We start from the raw sequence: 23,653 nt of genomic DNA, 5'->3' as shown, positions 1-23,653 counted from the left end.
TACATCATGATGGAACCTTGATTGTGAATAGATAGATAGAAAGAAAGCCATACGAATAAAAAAAAAGTTTATAACTTTTCAAAAAATGTATTACGACCAGGACTTATATAGCTTGGCACTAGGAAATTGCGCAAAATGTGTAGGAGTAATTGTCATCAAATTTCCACTACAGTACTAATCCCAGGAAAAAAAAAAGTTTTCATAAAAGCATGATAAAGCATATTCATCCCATTACCACCACCACCAACAGAAGATTTTGATTCATTAGAATCTACTCATGCATGTGTCTCACTCTCTCACATCTTTGAAAATAGTTTTGCCCCATTAGTTAATCTTCTTGAAAATGGGTCAATGCAAGGTCAACACAAAAATTTACACTTTGACTTGGAACACAGGGCCTGGTTAGGAAGCTATACTCTCCTGAAGTAGTGAAGTGGCTGCTCAAATTTTAGCCACCCCTATCTCAAGGTGAGGAGCTACTAATTAAACAAATATCACCTCAATGTAACACATGGTGATATCAAAATTAAGCTACTGTTGAAAGTAGGGGGAATTCAGGTAATGGATTCTCATTGGAGGGTCATAGCTCTTAGATGGAGACGTCAGTAGGAATTGAAGCTTCCTTTGAAGTTAATAATTGCTATGTGGAAGTTTGGCATGAGGACTTACTGATTAAAGCAAAATAGTGAAATGAAACATAGTGAGTGATAGAAATTGTGTGAGGAAGAGGAAAACTTGGTTCATTTATTCTTGAAATGCAATCTTGCTTGGGCTGTATTGTTTGGATAGATTTGAGCCTTAGAACTGAGTTCATTTCTCCCTGCTCTTTGAAGCGGTGGTTGGCTCAGTGGATGGAGGATCCAAATTTTCAAAAACAGGAATATATTATGTTCTCTAGATTGATGTTTAAGGGTGCAAAATAGCTTCTAAAGAAGTGCTAATGCTTTGTTTTGCAGGTCTGCACAAGTCTTTAATGCACAACAAGCAGATCAGAGTAACTGCAGGAAAGTACCAAGGCAGGTGTTTCAAGTTGTGGAGGGTTGTAGGTTGCTGACAATTGAGGGACACTAGTAGAGATAGTGTGAACGGGATGGTTTTGACTTTGTAGCCAAATCAAGTGTCGGCAGGCTGTTGCAGTTCTTCCATATGCAATCAAATGGCATGCAGCTAGATGCCACTGTTCGGAAAGCATTAACTAAGGCTATACAGCTTGGTTTTTGTAGACTTGTTTCCATAATTTCTATGAGTGGAGGACCTCTTTTTGAGAAGAAGGTTTCCTTGGCAACTTGCTGTGCTGATTGAAGACCACAAGTGCATGGAAGTTGGAGAACACTAGTGGTTGTATATTTTGTGCATAAGGGAATTGCTATGTTGGGGCCTTGCTGTTGCTTCAAAGTCTTTGAATATTTTTGGACTCTACTACCCGCCAACGCTTCAGACATTATTTTGTATTAATCAACCATACCCAAAAAGAAAAGAGAAGACGAAAAGAAAGAAGTTAAATTAACACCTTTTGTGGACTAATTTAAGCTATGGCATGCAACTACATGCAATCATTAACATTGTAAGACATCATATAAGAGATTCATGTCCTTGCGTGAAAATCATATTCAACTCTCCTTTTAGATTCAAATAAGAGCAATTGAATTAACTATCTAATGGCTCTGACCTAGTAGCATGCTTTATTTTTTTGGTGCAGTACAAATGGATTGTTATGCAAACTTCTATCAAATACAGCAATTGAAATTTCTCTTCCTTATGTAAAGGTTGTTATATATTTCGATTGTTTTTATTTTTCCCCATCTGGGTCTTTTGGGTCACATTAAAATAATTTTTTAACAGAAATTTGGCTCCAGCCAAAGTCACATTAAATAATTTTTTTACATAAAAACTTGGCTCAAATTGGCCAGAGGGTAATGATAAGAAGATAAATGAAGTTTAGAATGACATACATTTTGTTTGTTATTGGAAGGTTGAAATTTGCTTAATTGATTTCCAATTTAAATGGATCTAAGCAAAATCACCTAGTCTTTTCAAGCAAAAAAATGGTTGATTTCTGCCATGCTGCAAAAACATGAGCATTGGGTTTCATCCAAGGTTAGGCAAAACGTATTAAGAAATCTCATTAGTACTCGTTCTTTTTTGTTTCAATAAATATCACCAGTGAACTTATTGAAAAATCTCATTAGTACTCGTTCTTTTTTGTTTCAATAAATATCACCAGTGAACTTATTGAAACTCTCATATAGCTCATGATGCAAGTCCATTTGCAAAGTCAAAAAATTTGATGGAAGGGTTCCCACTGAAGTTTTAGAATACAATTTCAATCTTCAGATATTATAAATTCTCCAAAAAAGAAATCTTTCAAATATTAAAAATAATTTGAAACAGTTACATCTAAAATTAGTAATAAGTCTTCAACTGCCTTCTAAATACCCACCCCCCCTGCCCTCCTTCCATTTCCTTTTTTTAAAATCTCTTTTTCAACGAACGCGGCGAGCTTTCTCTTCTTGTCCTATCCCTAACGATTTTTGGGCATTTGCTATACCTTCTGGATCTGCAATACAGCAAATCACATAAACTACATTACACATCGAAAATCAGCTATCCTGTAATGGAAGGGAAACATGTCAAAGGTTTGATCGCACGACACAACTTTTTTTTTTTTTTTTTTTGACTTTCAAAGAACTTGAGTGCAATCATGAGACCAAGATTAGCATTTTAAAAAAAAAAAATTATAATAAGCATGAGACAAAGTTAGCTATTGTTTGAAAAGATCAAACCAAAATATAGAATCAACAGAAATGTCTACCAATTCTAAGTTTAAAAGTTTTGCAATTTAAATCACTTGATTGGACATTGAAAATCTTTCTAAATTAGTTGTATTCCCTGAATTTATATTTCTTAGTCCTTCTAAAAGATGTAGGAGTCAATCCCATTGTAACTTTCAGTGAAGTTATAGACTTGATAGCCCCAAATGCATTGAAAAAAGGTTCAGACCTTCAACAAGCATATACTCATTATGCTGAAGAAATTGCACAACTCTAGGTTCAGTGAAAGAAACAGATTACTAGAAAAATAGAAATAAAAGAGAGAAAAAAGAGTCGGGGGGAGCAAAAACAGAAGCTGCAAAGGAAGACTAGGAAAAAGAACCCTCAAAAGTAATTAAGAGTGACATCGTTATCTTGTTCTATAGAATTTGTAATATATCCCATCTTCTCTGCTACCTATAAATGGCACAAAGAAATCAATACTCACCAAAGAATTGAGTGAAAATGCGCGTAAAGAAGTTCAAGTTGCGGGAAACATTGTAGGCCATGGCAGGTGGAAGAGGTTTCACAATGGTGTCAATGCTGAATACTCGTTGAAGAAACTGCATACACAAAACTCAAAAGAAGTACCATATCACAAACTCAATTATGAACGAATTTAGATGCAAAATTATACAAAGTAAGCAGATGGAAGAAGAAAAGAGGAGTAAAGTTATTATTGAGAGCCAAACAAACATAGATGTAAACTGAATAAATTCCAAGCAGTGAGTGATGGATAGGCTATAAAAGTCTCAATCAACAGAAAAACAGAACATGACAATAAAGGCTATATCAATTAATTGATATACATCCTACAGACATGCCCTTGCCCATAATAACAATGTGGATATTGATGGCATTCACACACACACACACACACACACAAAAAAACCCTCAATCAATTTCAGTGATCTACATCATAGAAGGCACAAATATGTAACCTCACTTCACAAAACTGAGGCTTCAACCATATTAAGAATCAACTATATGAAGCCTCAATAATAAGAAGCTTCAACCTCAGGTTAGTTGCCTTACCACTTATAACAAAAGCTTAAACGATTAAGAAATAGTAGATTTAATCATCTAACCATTATTACAACACTTTCTCTCACAAGTGGGTCAATACTCCCCTTTAATAAGTAGAGCCCAGCAGATTTGATTTTGAACTTTTTTTAATTGAGACAGTAAAACAAAGATAGGGTTAGCTCAAGACCACGTAATTTGATACTATAATAAACTATCAGATGTCCCAAAAGCTGTTAGATAATAGTGAGCTTAATCATTTAACTATTACTCTAATTGTTTGAAACAAAATGACCTGCCATGGACTATCAACTTGAAACTCTATATTGGGTAAAAGTTCTCATCCACTGCAAGAAAAAATTTCTTATTTCTTTCCTTCTGCTTTCAGTTTTCCCTGCTGGGTAGAAGTTATCAACCACTACTACAATGGGATATCCCCAGTTGTATTTCTAATTTGGTTTATTATAGTAATACTGAGGCTTTGAGTAGTTTAACCCAGAGATATCATAGAATTGCAACACATTGGCCAACTAATAGGAGCTCACATTCCCAATTTATCCTAAAACAAATTAACAATCTCTCATATAACACATAACTCAAATCTATTTAAACACAATTGAGAACAACCAGGAATCCCCAACACTGCAAAAGGGTACACTACTAATGACAAAGACATGAACTTTAAACAACCAATAGCAAGTAACTAGGAAACTAAGAATTGGGTAACCAAAGATACACAAATATACCAAGTAATCCAGAATTTTCTCAACTGGGTAACCAAAGAAACACAATTTAAAGCAAGAAATTAAGAATTCTCTCAACTGGGTTAGCAAAAAACCAGGAAACAAAAATGAAAATAAAGAAAATAGAGACCTGGTAGTTACGTTGAAAGCTGTAGCGAAGCTGGGGGTCAATCTCTACGAGGGAATCATCATCGTAATCGTCATGGTCGTGGCGTTTGGACTTGTCTTTCTTCTTGCGAGGCACGTGCATCACTGACTCGGCTCCAGGCTGCTGCTTTGTGACTTTGAGCTTCGCGTCTTGGAACTCTTCGGCGGCTTCCTCTTCGCCCCTCCATGGCGCCGATGACATCAACTTCTTCTTCCCAATTGCCATTTTTATTCAGTCGGAGTTTACACAGAGAGAGAGGGAGAGAGATAGAGAGAGAGGTGTAGTGTTGTTTGTATAGGTGATAAGGTTTGTGTTTGGCTATGTGCCTATGTGGGTTATTGTTGCTTGCATTCTATGTTTAGGTTAAAGCCCGTTCCTGTTTAGTGTAACCTTTAAATAAGAGGGAATAGTTATAGACATAAACTTGATGTTTGGTTAGGAGCATCTAATTCATGAAGATTAATGATTTAATGTTACAGATACAATTTCCTCAACCAAAAAAAAAAAAATACAGATACAACAATTTTCAAAATAGTAGACTTGTCAGGTTTTTATTGATTTGGGCCCTATTTTTATTTACTTATAATAACCAGGTACTTTGACAATTGCAAATTTTTTTTGAACATTTGAACTTATTGTTTTTCATAAATATGATGTTTTGGAACTTTAATGCATGCATATGTAACTATAAGTATACCTTCTTTTGGTTTATAAATCTATAAGTTCCTAAAAAAAAATACTAATCTATAAGTTCCCCATTGTTTTAAAAACCGGACCAGGCCAGCTGGTCTGATCGGTTTAACCGGGAATCGAGAGCCAGTCCGATCCGGTGAAAATTGGTCAAAAACTGGGTTGAACTGGGAATTTTGAAAAAAATTGTTTGACTCTCGGTTCGATTTTTAAAACTATGAAGTTCCCCAAAAATGTGAGTTAATAATGATTGCTTACGTCCACTCACCAAATTGGTTTTGGGTGAGTCTAGATGCACTTTAGTATCTTGAGCTATTTGCAATAAAACATGGGAATGTATTTTTTCAAAATTATTGTAATTGTAAATGTTTATTTAAACCAAACGATTTTTCAATTGGTAAATGTCCAGCGGAAATTGCTTGTACAACTCAAAATTGATGGTGCAAAATGGAGAATGGAGATCCGATTATTTTCATTTCACATGTTAGCTCCAGTGGTGTGTGTCCAATTCTTAGAGTTCCATGTTGATTAGAAGTGTACCCATATTTGAGTTTACATGCATTATGTGTGTACCCAAAATGTAGCTATTGGGCTTAAACTATATCTGGACATCACAATTTATTTATGTAGTGGGCTTTTGGATTTCTTACAATGGGTAGTCCTATGCTCGGTGACCCAAATGTCTATTTTCCCATAATTACTCTCCATTTTTTCTCCAAAGTGATCTCCCTCTTTTCTTAGTATTTTTCTCTCAAAAATCCAACCCCCTGTCCGAAATTTCCTTCTCCTATTTATAGCTGAGGTTAGTGGAAAGGCGATAATTATTTTCTTGGTGAATGGAAGGAGAGGTCCAGTGTTGTTTTCTTTAAGTGGAAGTTTAGTTTTGAGTGGGATGCAGTGAGAGTGGCATTGGAACTTGTTTTGCCGCTAGAGGGGTTGTTCGGCAGAGACATTATCTAGGTAATGGAATGAAAGTCCAATGATATCACTTTTAAGTGTATGTTTAGTTGTGAATGGAAAACGGTGAGAGTGGCATTGGAACTTGTTCTGCCGTTAGAGGGATTGTTTGGTAGAGACATTCCTTAGGTAATTGAATGAAGGTCCAATGATATCACTTTTAAGTGTATGTTTAGTTGTGAATGGGAAACGGTGAGAGTAGCATTGGAACTTGTTCTGCCGTTAGAGGGATTGCCCGGTAGTGGTACACCCCAAGTGATGCCGTGAACTCCGCGTTTCACCTGCCCGGGAAATGTATTCATTGAAGGTGACGGGACCTCACCTTCGTTGTTCACGTCGTAAACGTTTTTATCTCTTGGTATTGGGCTTTAGATGGGCATCAGAGCTTGCTTGGAATGAGCCCGTGGATTAGATCTATGTAAGGTCATACACGTGGCATCATTATGATGAGTTTTTACGAACAAATGGGCTTGAAGGGGAGTAACACTCTGTACACATTATTATGAACTTCTCTTGGTATCTTTTAGACAAGAGGACTAACTTTGGCATATGGCCTTATCTATACCATACACGTGTTGATGTGCACCCTATCTTGTCTCTCACGGATGTGAATTTGGTTCAAACTGTTCCGTTTTTCTTTGACCCATTTATCCTTCCTCCTTTCTAGACTTTTAGCTATTGGGCTTTTTATAGCCATCTGTGAACATTGGTTTTGGCCCATTGAAACTTAGCTTATTTTGTGATCATAGAATGGTAAAATTTTTAAAATTTAATATGATCTATGAACAACGAAGGAGTTGTACAAGTTGATTCAGGCAAATTTCTTGAAAGTTTCATGAACATGGGGTGCATTACAAATGGAATTGCTGAGTTCTTATCCCGAGAAAAGGACCATGAAAACTTGATTTTTCTCAATCCTTGTCTCCTTTGTGATTTTTTTTTACCACAATGATGATAGAATGGTAAAAAATTTCCACTATACAATGTTGGACGACAAACTATGGTGGTTGTTAATTTGATTTGATAATTGTTCAACTGTGCATGTCACTTTTTTGCCTTTTTCTATGCTGTTGTTGGTGATGTTATTTGCCAAGCTGTTGATGATTAGAAAAAGAACCCATGATTTGCGATCATCAGAAGAATAATTGTTTTTTTAATATAGGATCTTAAAACTAATTGTTACAAATGATTATTCCATTCTTATCTATTTTGTTTACTTACTCATATTCTATTATGAAATGTCCCACTTTAAAAGCTTAATAACACAATTTTATAATTTTTCTAACTAGTCCTTTATCATTTGAAAAGTCAATACTAATTTCCTTTTGAGATTAAATTAAGACCGGTAGCTTTGATTTTTTTTTTTTTTTTTGAAAATAAAGACTGAAAACCTTCAGTTTTAGAATTTAATAACTTTTTTTCTTCATTTCCATGACAATATTCCCATAAAAAGTATTTTTTAAGTAAAAAAACAAAATGGGAAAGAAAATATTAATGAACCAATGTAAAAAATAATTAAATTTATATTGTAAACATTCCAGATAAATATATTTTAAGCTCCATTTTTACTATATGACTTGTTGGTGTTATAATGAATTCAATATAGAGTTTATATAGTAGAGAATCATTGGTTCACCCTATACCAATCCAAAAGCTAGTTTGCTAGTTCTATAATTATATGGACCTACAATAAGCTTGGGTCTCTAATAAAACTAACCAAACTTTAAGGCTTAGTTTGTTATAATTTCCTATTTTTAGGGTTTAATTTGAACCACCTCTGAAGTATAGGGTTTAAAATCTATTTTGCTCTAAGATTTATTGACATTTGTTGCCTATATATTTCTCAATATGATAGACTACTTTTCTTTAGTCCTACTGTTTAGTTTTTTTTTTTCTCTTTTTATTTTAACATAATAAGACAATATTGTTTTGTTAAGAACTTTGCAACTCAATTGCATTATCTAATCTTATTTAGGAGAACCGGAATTTGAAATCCCCATACACCACTTTTTAGTAACAATTGAATTTAAAAAATAAAAACTCACTGTTGTTTTTATAGTACAATACATTGTATTTCTAATTTAAAGGCAGGGGGAGTTTATTCTGATCACTCTTTTGTACTCCTATTCTATTTTCTCATCAATTCCCCATCCAAACAAAGGTATATGTACATAAAAATGTCAATTTATCCATTGGTAGAACCGTTTTAATTGGAAATGCCTTCTGATTTTTCATATAGCAACTTTTGAATTTAATAAGGACCCCACTATCAGTTGCCATCTTTTGAAGTTTCATGTGCATAGAACCGTGGTGGATCTATTAACCCCTATAGATAAGTTATACCTACTACATTTATTGCTAAGAAAATGAAGTAGTTATAAGTAGTTATAACTACTACATTGAACACACAGACACAATTCCCATTTCCCAGCAATGCAATTAGTTGGATAGTAAACTTTTTCTGCCCAAATTGGTAGTATTAAGGACCAAAGATGGTCACCCCACATTATGTTTATTTAGTAATTCTCAGTAGTATAATTCATCCAATAAAAATTTGTAACGACTGAAAATATATATGAAAGGAAAATCCCAGCTCCAATTCTCTCAAGTAAATAATAAATCTATGACAAAACAAGAATTGTGGTAAAAATAAAATACAGGCAAAAGAAAAAGGACAGAATGAAACCTCTATGGACAAAAGGGTCTACCAAGGCGAGCCCTGTGACTTGGGATAGTGAAGTGCCTTATTCTCCCTTCTTGTTCTGTCAAATATCCTTCACAGAGAAAAGCCTTAGAGAACTTGTCCTCCACAACTCTATCAACATCATGCACAAACACATCAGTCTCACCCTCCTCTCTATTCCTAGCCATCAACCCAGCTGTGTATATAGCATTCATTCTTCCTGGGGCATTATCATGGTACCCAGTAGGTGCATCCACCATGATCAAGTCCCATTCTATGTCATACACTTCACTTGGAAAGCCTTTGAGTGCAAGTTGGCACTTTGAGAATCTTGGATCACTCACAACTTTGCAGTCTTCTTCCATTCCAATCTTGATGAGTTGGTCAGCTTGGTGAACCTTGGTGTCGTACTCAACATGGTATGACTCTAATGTGGGCAAACGTTCAAGGATTTGCTCGATCCATGACTTGTCTTCTTCTAGGAAAACCGTGCGGCCACCATGGTTGAGTGAGGTCCACATGAGACTGTCATGGCCTAGGCCAAAGACTAGGAAGTTACATGGTGATTTTTTGGCTAGGATTCTTGCTGAAACTGAGATTTCTTTAAAGGTTTGTTGTGGGGTTATGTTTGTTGTTGCATAGTGGATGAGAGCATTGGCTAGGGAAGGTGGGGTTTTGGAGCAAGTTTGCGATAAGGGTAAGGATGGACATGGTGTTGTTGTTGATGATTGTGGCTCTTGAGTGGTGCTTGTTGAGTTTGAGAGATGGGTTTCTGAGATTGGTTGCTGGGAAGACGAAAAACTTGATCTTGTTACTAAGATGAGGATCAAGAGAAAGAAAAAGCAGAGAAGGATGAGCTTGAGGTTGATTGAGAATGGAGTTTTAGACTTCATGATGGTTCTTGATGGCCTTGAATTTTGTTTTGGGAGAGAGAGAGAGAGAGAGGGATATCAAAAAATGGGTTCTTTGAGTTTTAGGTATATGATTTTGATCTGAGGTTATAATCAAAAACAGAGGGGCTTGAGACTTGAGGAAGAGGAGACAAGAAATTATTTGATTCTGTTTTTAGTGGTGAGAAATGGAGTGGTAGATGAAATTTGGCTACGTGTAAGACAAAGAGGACAATAAGGTCCAACGTAATTGTCACACTGGGGCAACAGTTTTCCTTTTCATATAAAGGATGGTTACAACCAAGGCTTGTGATTCAACTATATTTTGATCAAGGAGATGGTATATTCATTGTGAGTTAGGACTTGAGGTTATAGAAGAGGTGACTTGAAAGGGAAGGGAGGAGACCTAAGCAAATGATTGTTTCTAGTATATGATTTTTAAATCTTTTTTTTAGAGATGAAGCAAAGAAGGTAGCTTTGATGTTGACATGAAAGCCACTATGATCATAAAACATGGTTGGTAGTTCTACAAGTGTTTTTTGAATTATTGTGTACCAATTATTATTTCCTTTCTCCAATATCGAAGATGTGATGTGGTTGGAGGTTTTGATGATTAAAAAAAAAAAGATATTGCATTGTGATAAATTAATGCCTTTGGAAGGGATTCGTTTGCTGGCTTTGGGAAACAAACATCAGGTTCAAGAATCGAAAAGGCAAAAGAGTAGCTAGCTTTAATGTCTTTTATTATAAAAAAGTTTTGCACCTAATCATGAAAGTGTTTGATTTTGATTAGGGTTTTTTTTTTTTTTTGAGAAAATAATTTGATTAGGTAATAATAATACAGAGTACGTCTATTAGGACTTAGGTAATTATATTATTAAAAGGCACTCAAAGTATTATCCATCCCCTCTCCCTTTATGTGTTTGTTTCTAAATGAGGAAAAAAAAAACTCTAGGTGTAAATCTTGTACAAGAAACATGTATTATCTTGTTTTATTTTTCTAAGGGAAAACTTACATTTATTCCGTGGTTTCTATGAAAAATCTTATGTGAATATAGTTTATCGCCTTTTTGCTTTTAATTTCTCTTATTTAGTTTAGCATGAAATAAAGTAAAATAACTTTATCTCACACCAAAAATTTAATAAAAATAATCTTTCAACTCATTTTAAGGTTGCTATTAAATATAAGAAAATAAAATTGATTTCTAAAAAATAAAATTTTAAAAATTATTAATTTCTCCCTAAATGTTATTATCAAAATAATCGGAGAAAGTGTAATATATTGGGTGTATAGAGTAATTTTTCCAACCTTACATAACACCTGCTAGATACAATTACAAATATTCTGACCTAACCCAATATATCAATTTACTCTTTTACGCATGCAATATTCAACCCCTAAACTCCACAAATTTAGGGGTCAAATTCAGGTTCAAGAACACAACTGGCGGTGTGGTGTCATTGTGACCCCATATTTAAGGTAGAAAATAAAATAGCAACCAACAGTCAGCAGCCAATTGTGTAAAGGCATGTATTGCTTTCTAGTCTTTGATGGACCTTCAATTTATCTTCATTAATTCTCAGTCTCTTTCAAACCGTAAACTAGTGTGCAGTATATACAATGATTCAACCTCAGTACACACATCTATTTTTTTTCTACATTAATCTGAAGAAGAAAACATTTTGTAAAAATCCTTATTATGTCAAAAGGCTTATGTTTTTTAGGATTTTTTTTTCCCACAAGTTATTAATTATCATTTCTCAACAACCTTCACTGTCTCTCTATTATGTCAGTTTATAACTTTTTTTTCACCATATTGCTACTTGAATGATTCTTGGGAAATTGTTTGATTATGGAATTTATTATACTTATGTTAATATCTTTAAGCAAGCACTACCACCACAAGTTTCACAAAAAGTTGTTGACTTTTTCATCTAGAATTTTGACCCAGTTGCTTCAAGTCTTCAAATATAGTAAGAGTTAAAGACTACTAGACAGATTTTAGTTTAAATATATAAAATTTGGAAAAAGAAAATTAAATGGGGAAATTAAAAGAAATTGTCTAAGCTTGTCATTTTAACTTAAATCAAACGAAACTTACACAATTCTAAACTCTATATATTAGCTGACATTCTATGAACCTAATTTTTGTTTGTTATCGGGCATATTTTATTCAACTTACACAACTTTTTCTTTTTCTATTTTGCTTTTCCAGAAATGAGAAAATGTTCAGTTTAGCATAATATGCAACAAACTAGCATCTATAATTTAACAACAATCTTGTGTTTAAAGTTTAAACACAAGATTATTTTTTTAACTCTTCAGTAAAATATTCTTGCGAGTAATTCTTGTGCCACATGAAATAGCATAACATTGACCATAACTCGCTTATGTGGCAAATTGTGATTGGTGGAAAGGTGTTTATGGCCCCATGTGAGGACATCTCTCCACCAACCACAACTCACAACATAAACGAGTTGTGATAAATATTGTACCACTTGATGTGGCACCAGAATTTTTCTATTCTTGCACATGCATGAAAAGATTTACACAACTTATTATATTATATAAGTATAAACAAATGAAGAATCTTAATCTGGTGGATTCAGTTCGCAACAAACATGTACGACCTAGTTATTATACTTTTTTTTTTACCTCACTAGTGACTTGTTGATTCTTGTAACACTTGCCATGATATTTGCAACTTTTGCAGTTTTCACACATAATTAATATAAATATAGTACTATATTGCATTGCATCCAAGCCATCCATCTTTTAGGTGGTAGGACTCGGAATTCTTCTACAACCTGGAACAACACCTTGAAATTTGTTGCAGCTTGGAAAGCTAACATATTATAGAAGTATATGTATGGAATTTTAAAAGTCTATTTTATTTTGGGGAAAGATGAACCGGTCATAGAGATTCTTTTTTATGGGAGAGGACGGTGATTGAGATTCAATTGAATTAAAAGATAAATTGATGATGTGCAATCTATATATTTATATATATATATATATATATATGATTGAGATTCAATTGAATTAAAAGATAAATTGATGATGTGCAATCTATATATTTATATATATAATAATAGGTGAAGTTAGAGAAACTCAAATTAAAGTTTCAATTTTGCGTCATATGTCTTAAACTATTTATTCTTAAAGAGTTTTATTTCTTAACTTTAGAATCATATGTGGGACCACATCATAAATATTCCTCAAAGTGAGTTATTAAGTACAAAAATCAAAGAGTTTAGAATAAATAAATTGTAAAAAAAAAAGTGCTTCACAGTAATTATGAAAAAAAACATGGACAATTTACATTTTATACCTAATAATATCCATACAAAATTTTTTAAAGAGTTAACAAAATATAAAAATAACTATCAATAGTATTTAAATTATATATATAGGAATTATATTATACATTTTATTGTGTATCTTTAAGTATATTCATGCATATGTATGGGGTTACAAGCTAGTACATATAAATATAACAAGGTAAATGTTAACGAATGTTTTAAGGAAATTGGTTTAGGAACTATTTTTATAAATATTTTATAGGAAAATGACAAAACAATTAATTTTGTTAACAATTTTTTATATTTTTCATAAAAGTGGTATCAAAATTTTCTAAATATTGTTTTATTAACAATTACTCTAAGAGCACCTGTTAACATGACCCGTGTATTTGAAATTTGCAGGATGTATATATATTGATACTTAAAGATAGATCTAGAAAATCTATTTACTTAATTTTTAAAAATAAAAATTCAATTTCCTTCCGATTATAAATTTAGAGAGGGAAGAATTACCCCATTAAGTAAATTAAGATCATCTTTTTTCTTTTTTCTTTTTTGGGGAGACAGAAAAAGAAAGAAGACCATGACTATAAATGTCATGCTGAGGGGCTAACTTGCATGACATGTATAGTCAATTGACACAGTTGAGACTTAAGATTGTACTAATTTTTCTGTTTTAGTCTTTTCGTCGTGCAATTATTAGAGACCCCTATAGTTTTCTCAAAAATAAAAATTAGACACTCTTATGGCATGGTACTTATTTATTATGCCGGCGAAAATGTACTTTTGGTCCCTACATTTTGGGTCAATTCTCATTTTGGTCCCAAAATTGATTTCGTTACAAATGTAGTCCCTAAAAAAAGAAAATCGTTTTTAAAATGGTCCCTTCCGTCAACCCACTGACGGAAACCTCCTACATGGCAGACGGAGTTCCTTGTTTGCTGACGTGGCGCTGATGTGGCAAAAAATTATTATTAAAAATAATTATTTGGCATTTTTTTAATGCCACATCATATTTAAATTCAAAAAAATTTTAATTCCTCAATTTTAATATAATTAATATAATTAAATTAAATTAAATATAAAAACATTTCTTCTTTACATTAATATAAAACTAAACATTAATATAATTAAATTAATTTTTTTTTTACATTTTTTTTTTCGTAAGAATATTTCTTCTTTTCCAGAACATGAACTTCATGTTCTTCCCTGGCAAACAAACTAGCAAACCCAAAAATTTTCTTAAGAAACAAACACACAAAAAAAACCCAAAAAATTCAGCTAAAAAACAAAATCATAAATCTCAAATCCACCATTTTTTCAAACACCAACAAAATCATCAAATCCCAAAGCCCCAAAGTACCAAATTAATCCAAAAATACAACATAACCAACCTAAACAAAAAAAATCTCAAACCCAGAAAAACCCATCTTAGGCAAGTTGAACCCAGCAAATCTAGCAATCCCACCTCAGAAACCAGAAAGTCGAACCAAGAAATCGACCTTAGAACCCAGTAAATCCCACCAAGTTGAACCCAGCAATCCAACAAGTCGAACCCACTAAAAAAAGTAACACAAACAAACAAACAAACAAAGAATTTCAGATTTGAGATTCAGAAAAATCAACAACAATGGAGGACATTTGGAAGAGAGCGAAAGGCTTGGCAGAAGAAGCGGCGAGGAGATCTCAGACTTCCGTCAACATTTCCGATTTGGTCACCAAAACCACCAAGAAGGCCGATCAGACGACGGACCTAGGTCCCCCCACCCTCCGACGAGCAGCACCGCCGATTAGACGCGAAACACTTCTCTCAAACCCACCCTCTACAATACCCGATCCACCCAAGACCGATCTCATCGCCGCTGCTGAAGAACGTCGCCGCCGCTGGAGACTGATCTTGTTGACCCGATCTCCATCTCTTTCCCGATCTATCTCTCTTTCCCTCAATCTCTCACTCTTTCTTCCTCCTTCAATCTCTCTTCGCTTGGCAATTCTTTTGCCTCAATCTTTAATCTAAAAAAAAGTATTTTTTTTGGGTTTGTTTTTAATTAAAACTAAATTTAAGGAATTAAATTTTTTTTGAATTTTCTGATCTGGCCTTTTTTTTAATGTTTTATTAATTTAAATCTGATGTGGCATTAAAAAAAATGCCAAATAATTATTTTTAATAATAATTTTTTGCCACATCAGCACCACGTCAGCAAACAAGGAACTCCGTCTGCCATGTAGGAGGTTTCCGTCAGTGGGTTGACAGAAGGGACCATTTTAAAAACGATTTTCTTTTTTTAGGGACTACATTTGTAACGAAATCAATTTTGGGACCAAAATAAGAATTGACCCAAAATGTAGGGACCAAAAGTGCATTTTCGCCTTATTATGCCTGATAAAAACACGACATTCATGCTACGTGTCAGCTTGAAATATAAATTAAGTCTTTAAAATTTGGTCGAGAACATGCTTTCTTAGAAAAATAATTTTTAGCCTCAATAGCCTTCAACTGGTGAAAATGACCTCTTAAAAAAAAAAAAAATAGTGAAAATTATCTCTTACGCTCGCTTTATGTAGCAAACCACATGTATGTGGGTCTCATATATGTGAGATCCACGTATTTGTAAGAGGCCAACTCCATGGAATGGATGCAATAAATATTTTTTTCCCAACCTTTTTTTGTGACCCTTTTCCAACATTAATCAAAGACATTACAAATATATACTCTTCGCTTTATGGGTACTTTTAAATCAACTAAGGCTGATTTGTTGTACTAAATTTCAAAAAAAAAAAAAAAAACTATATCGGTCTCACATAAATGAAACACTTTTTTTTTTCCTCATGCTCCAAACTTACAATTTTTTTTCGTAAATAGTAATATTTATTAGAACACACATAAAAATAGTAATACTAGTGTTTTAAACCGGCTTATAATACATTATATAACTAGAATATAACTACAAAATGACCTAACTTTTGTAGTTGTAGATTTGGATTATAAACAGTGGACACTAGACACATACAACCAATGTGAGATAAAACATCCCTATTATTTTTTTTTTAGTAAACAATAATACTTATTAGATCACACACAAAAATAGTAATACTTAAACTGGGATTATAATACATTACATAATCAGGGTACATCTACAAAAGGGCCTACCATTTGTAGTTATAGATTAAGGTTATAAAGACACTAAACATTCACAACCAATGTAGAATAAAACATCCTTATTTCTCATCTAATTAACACTCCTAACTTTGAGGTGTGATACATAAATCCTTGTAATCAGGTTTTACCTGTGAGGACTAATAGGTTGGGAAATACTCTTTTCAACAACTAGAAGTCTATAACCCCAAAAATAGGCCTATCATCCCAAAATTCAATACTTTTAAATTCTCCTATTTCTTGATAAGCTATGCATCTATAAGATATATACATTTTTCTTTTCCCAATACATGGATTCCACATAATAGTAAATCCCAAACATCATGAGAAAGAGGATGCATATCTTCAATGCAAAAGATAATTATTAATCTATGAATAGCTCTTTTTAGAGAAATATACACAAATCCCTTATAGTATTATCATAAAAACATAAAACCTCTTGAAGTTTTAAGTTTAACACTTAACTCACTTGATATTGTTAAATATAGAAATAATTAAACATCCATGAAAGTTAAAACATGAGTTGTTCATCTAATAACATGCATTTATATTATTTGGGCCAAAATGGCCAAATACCACTATTTGGCAAAATATATAAAAATCTATCACAAATATATATGGATGTACCACTTTTATGAAACTTGAGTTTGTGAACTCGAGTTTGCTATGTAACTTGAGTTTCTAGAACTTGAGTTCTTTGAAAAAATAGTCTTTAAGTTTACCATGCTATTTTTTATAAAACTCAAGTTTGTGAAATTCGAGTTTCATAAATTCAAGTTTTAAAAAAGTAGTAGATCTCTAATGATTTTACAAACAGCAGTAGACTTCAATATATTTTGCCAAATAGTGGTACTTGGTCATTTTGGCCTATTATTTGTGCATAAAATATTACCATAGAGGTTTAGTGAGTGTGGTACACGCAAACCCGCAAAAGTCAAGTGTTATACGATTAACTATAGAGAAATGATATGTTCACAATATTTTTACAACAAATCCTAAGTGGCAGATTGTTACTGGTTGTTATTGTTAGGGCAAAAAAGTAATCTTAGTGTTAGATTCAAATTTGAACCAATAAAAACTAACCACCTGTAATTTGTTGTGAAAATATTGTAAAAATATTGTGAACGTAGCATCCCTCTTAACTATTTATACATAAAATAATATCATAGAGAATTAAGTTTTTACATTCAAAGCTCCATGATTCTGTGTTTTATGAGGAAACCACAAAAGGTTTCTTTTAAAAAAAATTTACTTTTCTTGTTATTTTTATTTAGGGTAAATTCTAATGACATACATTGAGATTTGGGTCAATGCCAATCAAGTCCAAAACTTTTCAAAATTGACTAATTAGATCCTTAAAGCCAACTTTTAGTCCCTAAAAAACAGTTAAGAAAAATGATTAACATGTCTAATAATATTTAGGGATTTAGTTGGCATTAAGAATCAAATTGGTCAGTTTTAAAAAGTTTTGAAGCTGATTGCTTTACCCCAAATCTCAAAATATGTTACTGAATTTAACCCTTTTATTTATAATAATCCTAGTTGAGAGCCCAAACGTGGGAAAATCAAAAGCAATATTGGGCTTGGATTCAGCCCACCCAAAATTATTGCTCGCAGCTTTAGGTACCTATAGGGTTTAAGAGCCTGTTCAAAGTTTCAAACAAACAAAACAGAACAGAACAGAGGGTTTGATTTTAGGAGCAAAACCCAACGTTTTTCTTCCTCAGCTTTCCCCAAAAAAGAAAAGGACTTTGTTGTCTCCCTCAAGTACAAGACACAGAGAGAGAGAGAGAGAGAGAGAGAGAGCATGAAGTTTGCAGTGAAAGCATGGAGCAATGGAAGTGCAAGGGCAGGGGTGGTCCAGTTGGGCAACTTTCCTCACCCAATAGAGACACCTTGTCTTCTCCTTTCCACACGTAAAGGGCTGCCCTTTTTCATCTCCCCTGACCTTCTTCCCTCTCTTCCTTCTCCTGACTCTCACCTCCTTCAAGTTTGCCCACTTCACTTGTATGTATTCACAACTCCACCCCAATTCTGTTTATTTATCTCTTTTGGGTGTTTGGTTTTTTTTTTTTTAATGTACATTGAATGGTTGGTTTGTTTATTGGACATGTATAAAGAAATTGCCTTTTAGGTGTTAAGTGAATTGGGTTTGTTTTGAGCTTGTGTTATTGAAGTTTTTGTTATGTTTTGCAAACTAATATACAATGAGTGCCTGGTTTGTTCCTTTTGGGTGTTTAGTGAATTGGGTTTGTTTGAGAAGCTTGTGTTATTGAAGTTTGTGTTATGTTTTGCACACTAATTCACAATGAGTGTCTTGGTTTCTTTCTTGGACATGTATAAAGTGAGTGCCTGTTTAGGCTTTCAGTGAATTGGGCTTGTTTGAGCTTGTGTTATTGAAGTTTTTGTTATGTTTTGCACACATATACAGTGAGTGCTTGGTTTCCTTCTTGGACATGAATAAAGTATGTGCCCTTTAGATGTTTAGCGAATTGGGTTTGTTTGAGCTTGTGTTGTTGAAGTTTTTGTTATGTTTTGCACACTTAGATATTGTACACGAGTAATGCGGTAATGGCCTTTGTAGTAAAGTGGTACTTTTTTATTTTATGAATTAGTAAAGTGGTACTTATTTTTCTTAAAAATTGTTTAAACAGTGGAAAGTGAGAGCCTTTTGGGATGAAAGATTGCTGCTCTGTTACTTATTAAAAAAAAGAGATCGCTACCCTGTTGAAACTGTGTATTCTTCTATGTATGTTTTATCAAGTAATAGGGATTGAAACAATTCCAAGAGAGATGCATAGTTTAACATTGCATAAATGATTATTCATTGAGCTAGCTACATAATTAAATTCTGCAGCTTGGAAGGCCTTTCACCAAAAACAATATCAAATAGTGGAGGACTTCATCAAATGCTTGGTCTGCATGATTATGGATTTGCAGCTGTAACAAGAGATTCTATTCAATGCCTTCCAGAATATAACAGCACGAACAAAGTTGGAGCATCGTTTGAGACTCCTTGCGGGCGTCTTTTGGTAATTGGCCTGTATTGCTTCTCGTATGCTTAAAAAAGTCTAATTGATAATATTTTAGTGATCAACTTGAAAATATTTCTAAATAAAATTGTTTGCTCTCAGATCAAACCTGTAGAATACATGGAATTGATTTCTTCCATGAGGCCGAACATATGGGCCACTTTAGCTGATGAAGTGCCTACATGGGTATCTGACAAGAGAAACAGGACATCAGTGGATCGAACTGTGAGATGGCTTGATGACTGCATTGCATTAAGTCCAGTAAGAACTATACATGTTTTTCCCCCATATTTGGACATTATGATTTATGAGTTACTGTATTAAGATGTTTCTGAGTTATCAATTGCTAGTCAATATTCATCGTTTGAGATTTCAAATGAAATTTGATTAATCAATATTATGGCAATTTAAAAATCTTTAGCTGCTATGCTGTGTGGGAATCTCCCTACTAATGAGTGTTGCACACATTCATGGACATGAAACCCACTTTCCCTTCCCAGAAGGTTTTCACAAATTCCTAGCTGCTTGCTCTCCCACCTTGTGGTTTCCATTCAATTTTGTTAGTAGAATCATGTAAATTGTGAGCTGACTGCTGAGTATTGACATGTTTTAGATCAATTTGACAGATCCCTTGTTGTATAGATTGGTCAATAATGGGCTTGTTTTAACCCATATATGTAGGCAGGCGGAGCAGTATTTGGAGCCATTGTTGGAGGTTCTAATGTAGAAGAACGCCGCCGATGTGCACAAGAGGTAGCCAAGCGAAATGTATCAGGTTTCAAAAAAAATTTAGACTTGTCTATCTAATTAGAATTTGATCCCAAATCAATCATCATCGTTTAATTTATGTTACTTTTTGGTCTACAAAATAGAACCCATGAGTAGAATAGTTATCATAATTCTAATTTTTTTGTTCACTCATGCTACATATATTTGTAAATATGAGCAGAACACTATCAGAGTACTTCTCTGCTGCAGTAACTGTAGGTTCAATTATGTCCTGCATTTATTGTAATTAGGAAATTAGACTTGTCTAATGCTTGCTTGGCATGCGTAACACTTCAATTATTTTTGAAGAAGGTTGACTCATAGCTTAAAGAAGTTTCAGATGATTATATTAATATATTCACTTATGTTTTTGTATTGATAAAAAAATATTTTTAAAAAATATTCTCTGCAGTCTCTCACTATGTCTTGTGTTCATGCTGCCAATATCCTAATTTAAACATTAGGCTTATATTTTCTTGTTGTGCTGTTTTTTGTGGCAACTATTGAACATTGTTGTTTCTGTGTAGGTTTGTGCAACAATTAGGAAATAGAACTCATCTTAATTTTATGATATTGACTAGTTTCAATTGGATTATTATAGGAATTTGGTTTCCTTCTAAAATTATTTTTGGTTATCTATTTTTTCTTAACTTGGCCACAACATATCTTCTGCAGGTTACTGGATTGGAGGCTTTGGGCTAGGAGAGAGCAGGGATGAGCGCCCTGCTCTCCTTAATACTATTACTGTAAGACACTCAATTCTAAGTATTGGCTCTTTAATTAATCTCCTGATTTTGTCAATAAACTGGACCACGTATTACAAAAGCAGCTACGTGAATGATTAGTTGATTACTAACATCAATGCATTTTTCTACCAAGCTGAGTTTGTCAGCTGATCCCTTGACATTCCCTGATACATGAAAGGGTTTTTTCATATATTGAAACTGATTGTTTCCTTTATTGATTCCGAAATCTAATGCTGCTGCCAAATACTCAGGATATTTTACCAGAGGAAAAGCCGCGCCTGATATGTGGGCTTGGACTTCCAGGTATCAGCTTCATCATTAATAAAACTTTGATTAAATATCAGGTTTTTCATCAACCAGGAGATACTATAAACTTACTTTGATTAAATATCAGGTTTTTCATCAACCAGGAGATACTATAAACTTACTTTTATTTATTTGTTAAAATTCTTTTAATTGGTATGTATCACTTACGAAAATTTTATCAGAGCTTGAATTCAAAATGAATCATGCGACCTGTCTTGTATGCAGCCTATTAAAAAAAATTATGAATTTCAGATTAGCATTTAAAAGAATTGAGGATCTGATGCTCGATCTTTAAACTCTGATGTTAGGTCTAGAGGGTGTATAGTTGGTTCATGACTTGCAGCGTGCTCATAGTAACTGCTCGTGCATATGCACTTAGTTATCATTAGGACAATGCATCTATGGAACATTTTTTGATACTCAAATGTATCTTTATTTAAATTTATCAGTATGGATTCATAATTATTCTGCGAATAAAATCTTTTCTTAATCTCACAGAGGAGGTCTTGCAGGGGGTTGCTTCAGGCATTGATCTTTTTGACTCAGTGTATGTAGCTTATTTCACTTTTTATCATCTCTGAGCTTCTCTTTCTTGTGCTAAGTTCACCATTATCTGAATAATATATGCAACTTTTTGCAGGTATATATATCACCTTACCCTTGGAGGCTTTGCACTTACCTTTCCATTGAATGGAGTTGATGCAAATGAATCTGATTTTCAGCTGAGTGATAATGGAAGTGACCGGACAAAGATAAATTTAAGGGCAACTGTTTATAGGTAACTAATAAGATCTTTTTCTACTTCCAACATTACTACTTGAATAATTCAAAAAATTGTTGATCTTAGCCTTTTGGCCGCAGGATTCACAATTTTGATCATCATACATTCCATGTTATATATTGAGGTTAAGAGATTTTATCCACTAAGTTAAGTTGGAAATTTGATGAAATCCGTATGAGACTCCAAATATCTATCACATAATAATTTCTTTCTCATGTCTGATTAAAATATCCTTTCTGGTGGTATCTATGAGTACTTTCCATCAACCCTCATTATAGTGTATGTCCGTGCAATGCACAAATTAATTTAAATTCATATGTGAAGTAAAGAAAAGGTGTCCACTTTTCATAACCATGGTTTCTAAGACCCTACTTTTATTATATAGTATACATGATTTCTGATATCATGTTCAATTTAAGTTCTTGCCTAATGTTTGGTCGCCATTGACCAAAAATGTGAAATTAATGTTATTGCTTGAAAATTGTGATGGCGATTTTTTTTGCTCCACTCATGTCATTTTCCAGTTTCATGTACTTGTGTTTGTTTCCTTAGTAATTTGGAGATTAATGGATGCATGAAATGACAATTCTATGTGTCAGAACTCATGATTTACCTTTATTAATGTGCTTTTTATTCAGGAAAGATGCTTCACCAATCGTTGAAGGATGTTGCTGCTATACATGCCAGAACCATACTAAAGCATACATTAATCACCTGCTCAACGTTCACGAAATGCTGGCTCAGACACTAATAGAAATGTACAAGTTTTCATTGGTCCCAATGATAATGATAATTGTTATTATTGTTTTAGCAATAATCATAATCCTGTCCTTGATGTTGCAGACACAACACACACCATTATCTGGGATTCTTCCGTGCAATAAGAGAAGCAATTAAGACAGGAAACTTTGAGCAATTTCACCGACAGTTTATTGAGGGAAGGCGTAATTGTGTTGCAGTGGCTGCTATGCATGCATGAGTTTTTTTGTTAAAAGGTAAATAGGAGGGATCAAATCCCAGATATTAACCCATGAAGGGCAACGAGGCAAGTCAATAGGCCAGATGGCCATCGGCAATCATGCATTAGTTCTAGTACAATATAGTTATCTTTGAAGATGGTTCCTTTTTGTGAGTGTAATAGTTCAACTAAATTATGTAATGACTTGGAAAAGAAAAGATATGTACTGTTTATCAATCTGATAACCCCTTGACATTTGGTTGATGCAATTTTTCTCCTATCAACTTCAAGTTAGATTTGGTTGCAGAAATTAACTATGTTATCATTGAGTGACTAAGCTTATACATGAAACATATTGGCCATCATCACTCATGTCCTACAATGATCAATGATTGTGTGCAGTACTCATCCATGTGTCCTACAATAACCAATCTTGATTTGTATTCTTTTGGTGTTTTTTGCGCGAGACTGTGCTAATCATTAAATTATTTCATTTGAAAGCAAAAACGACACGACTTTAGGTGGGGAAAGCCAAATGAAGCTGAGGCCAGACCATTCCAGAATATTACAATGGATTTTGATCATAGCCTTGCATACCAGAATAACGAGGCTTTCTTTATGGTTCTTCAATCATTGATACTAGCAAACTCAGTAACCT

At 33.5% G+C, this 23,653-nt stretch overlaps 4 protein-coding genes across 14 annotated transcripts in view; 2 read left to right on the top strand and 2 right to left on the bottom strand.

The window, feature by feature from the left end:
• LOC142618892 (TMV resistance protein N-like) overlaps positions 1–1,659 on the top strand; it is a 107,698-nt gene extending 106,039 nt beyond the window's left edge. For 10 of the 11 annotated variants that reach the window (XM_075791938.1, XM_075791943.1, XM_075791939.1 and 7 more), the window contains one exon: positions 957–1,659. The gene's annotated coding sequence lies outside the window, so the exon portion shown is untranslated. Of the gene's footprint in view, positions 1–395; positions 469–956 lie in introns of all 11 variants that reach the window. The other variant, XM_075791936.1, reaches the window with a different exon arrangement.
• Positions 1,660–2,266: 607 nt separating this feature from the next.
• LOC142618278 (uncharacterized) lies at positions 2,267–5,107 on the bottom strand. The gene is made up of 3 exons (XM_075791186.1): positions 4,707–5,107; positions 3,259–3,373; positions 2,267–2,557 (listed from the first exon to the last, which is right to left on the bottom strand). The coding sequence occupies exons 1-3, from the start codon at positions 4,947–4,949 to the stop codon at positions 2,484–2,486; spliced, it is 432 nt and encodes a 143-aa protein (XP_075647301.1). The 5' UTR covers positions 4,950–5,107; the 3' UTR covers positions 2,267–2,483.
• Positions 5,108–8,927: 3,820 nt separating this feature from the next.
• LOC142618738 (glucuronoxylan 4-O-methyltransferase 3-like) lies at positions 8,928–10,287 on the bottom strand. The gene has a single exon (XM_075791747.1). The coding sequence runs from the start codon at positions 9,945–9,947 to the stop codon at positions 9,060–9,062; it is 888 nt and encodes a 295-aa protein (XP_075647862.1). The 5' UTR covers positions 9,948–10,287; the 3' UTR covers positions 8,928–9,059.
• Positions 10,288–18,072: 7,785 nt separating this feature from the next.
• On the top strand, positions 18,073–23,317 carry LOC142618918 (uncharacterized). The gene is made up of 10 exons (XM_075791978.1): positions 18,073–18,411; positions 19,262–19,436; positions 19,539–19,697; positions 20,118–20,211; positions 20,880–20,950; positions 21,202–21,253; positions 21,755–21,803; positions 21,897–22,034; positions 22,676–22,795; positions 22,881–23,317. The coding sequence occupies exons 1-10, from the start codon at positions 18,212–18,214 to the stop codon at positions 23,014–23,016; spliced, it is 1,194 nt and encodes a 397-aa protein (XP_075648093.1). The 5' UTR covers positions 18,073–18,211; the 3' UTR covers positions 23,017–23,317.
• The last annotated feature ends 336 nt before the right edge of the window (positions 23,318–23,653 follow it).

The sequence above is a fragment of the Castanea sativa genome, chromosome 12 (assembly GCF_040712315.1).
Source record: "Castanea sativa cultivar Marrone di Chiusa Pesio chromosome 12, ASM4071231v1".
NCBI classification, from domain to species: Eukaryota; Viridiplantae; Streptophyta; class Magnoliopsida; order Fagales; family Fagaceae; genus Castanea; species Castanea sativa.
The sequence above is the reverse complement of the archived record's forward strand: the minus strand, read 5'-3'. Positions and strand labels throughout refer to the sequence as shown.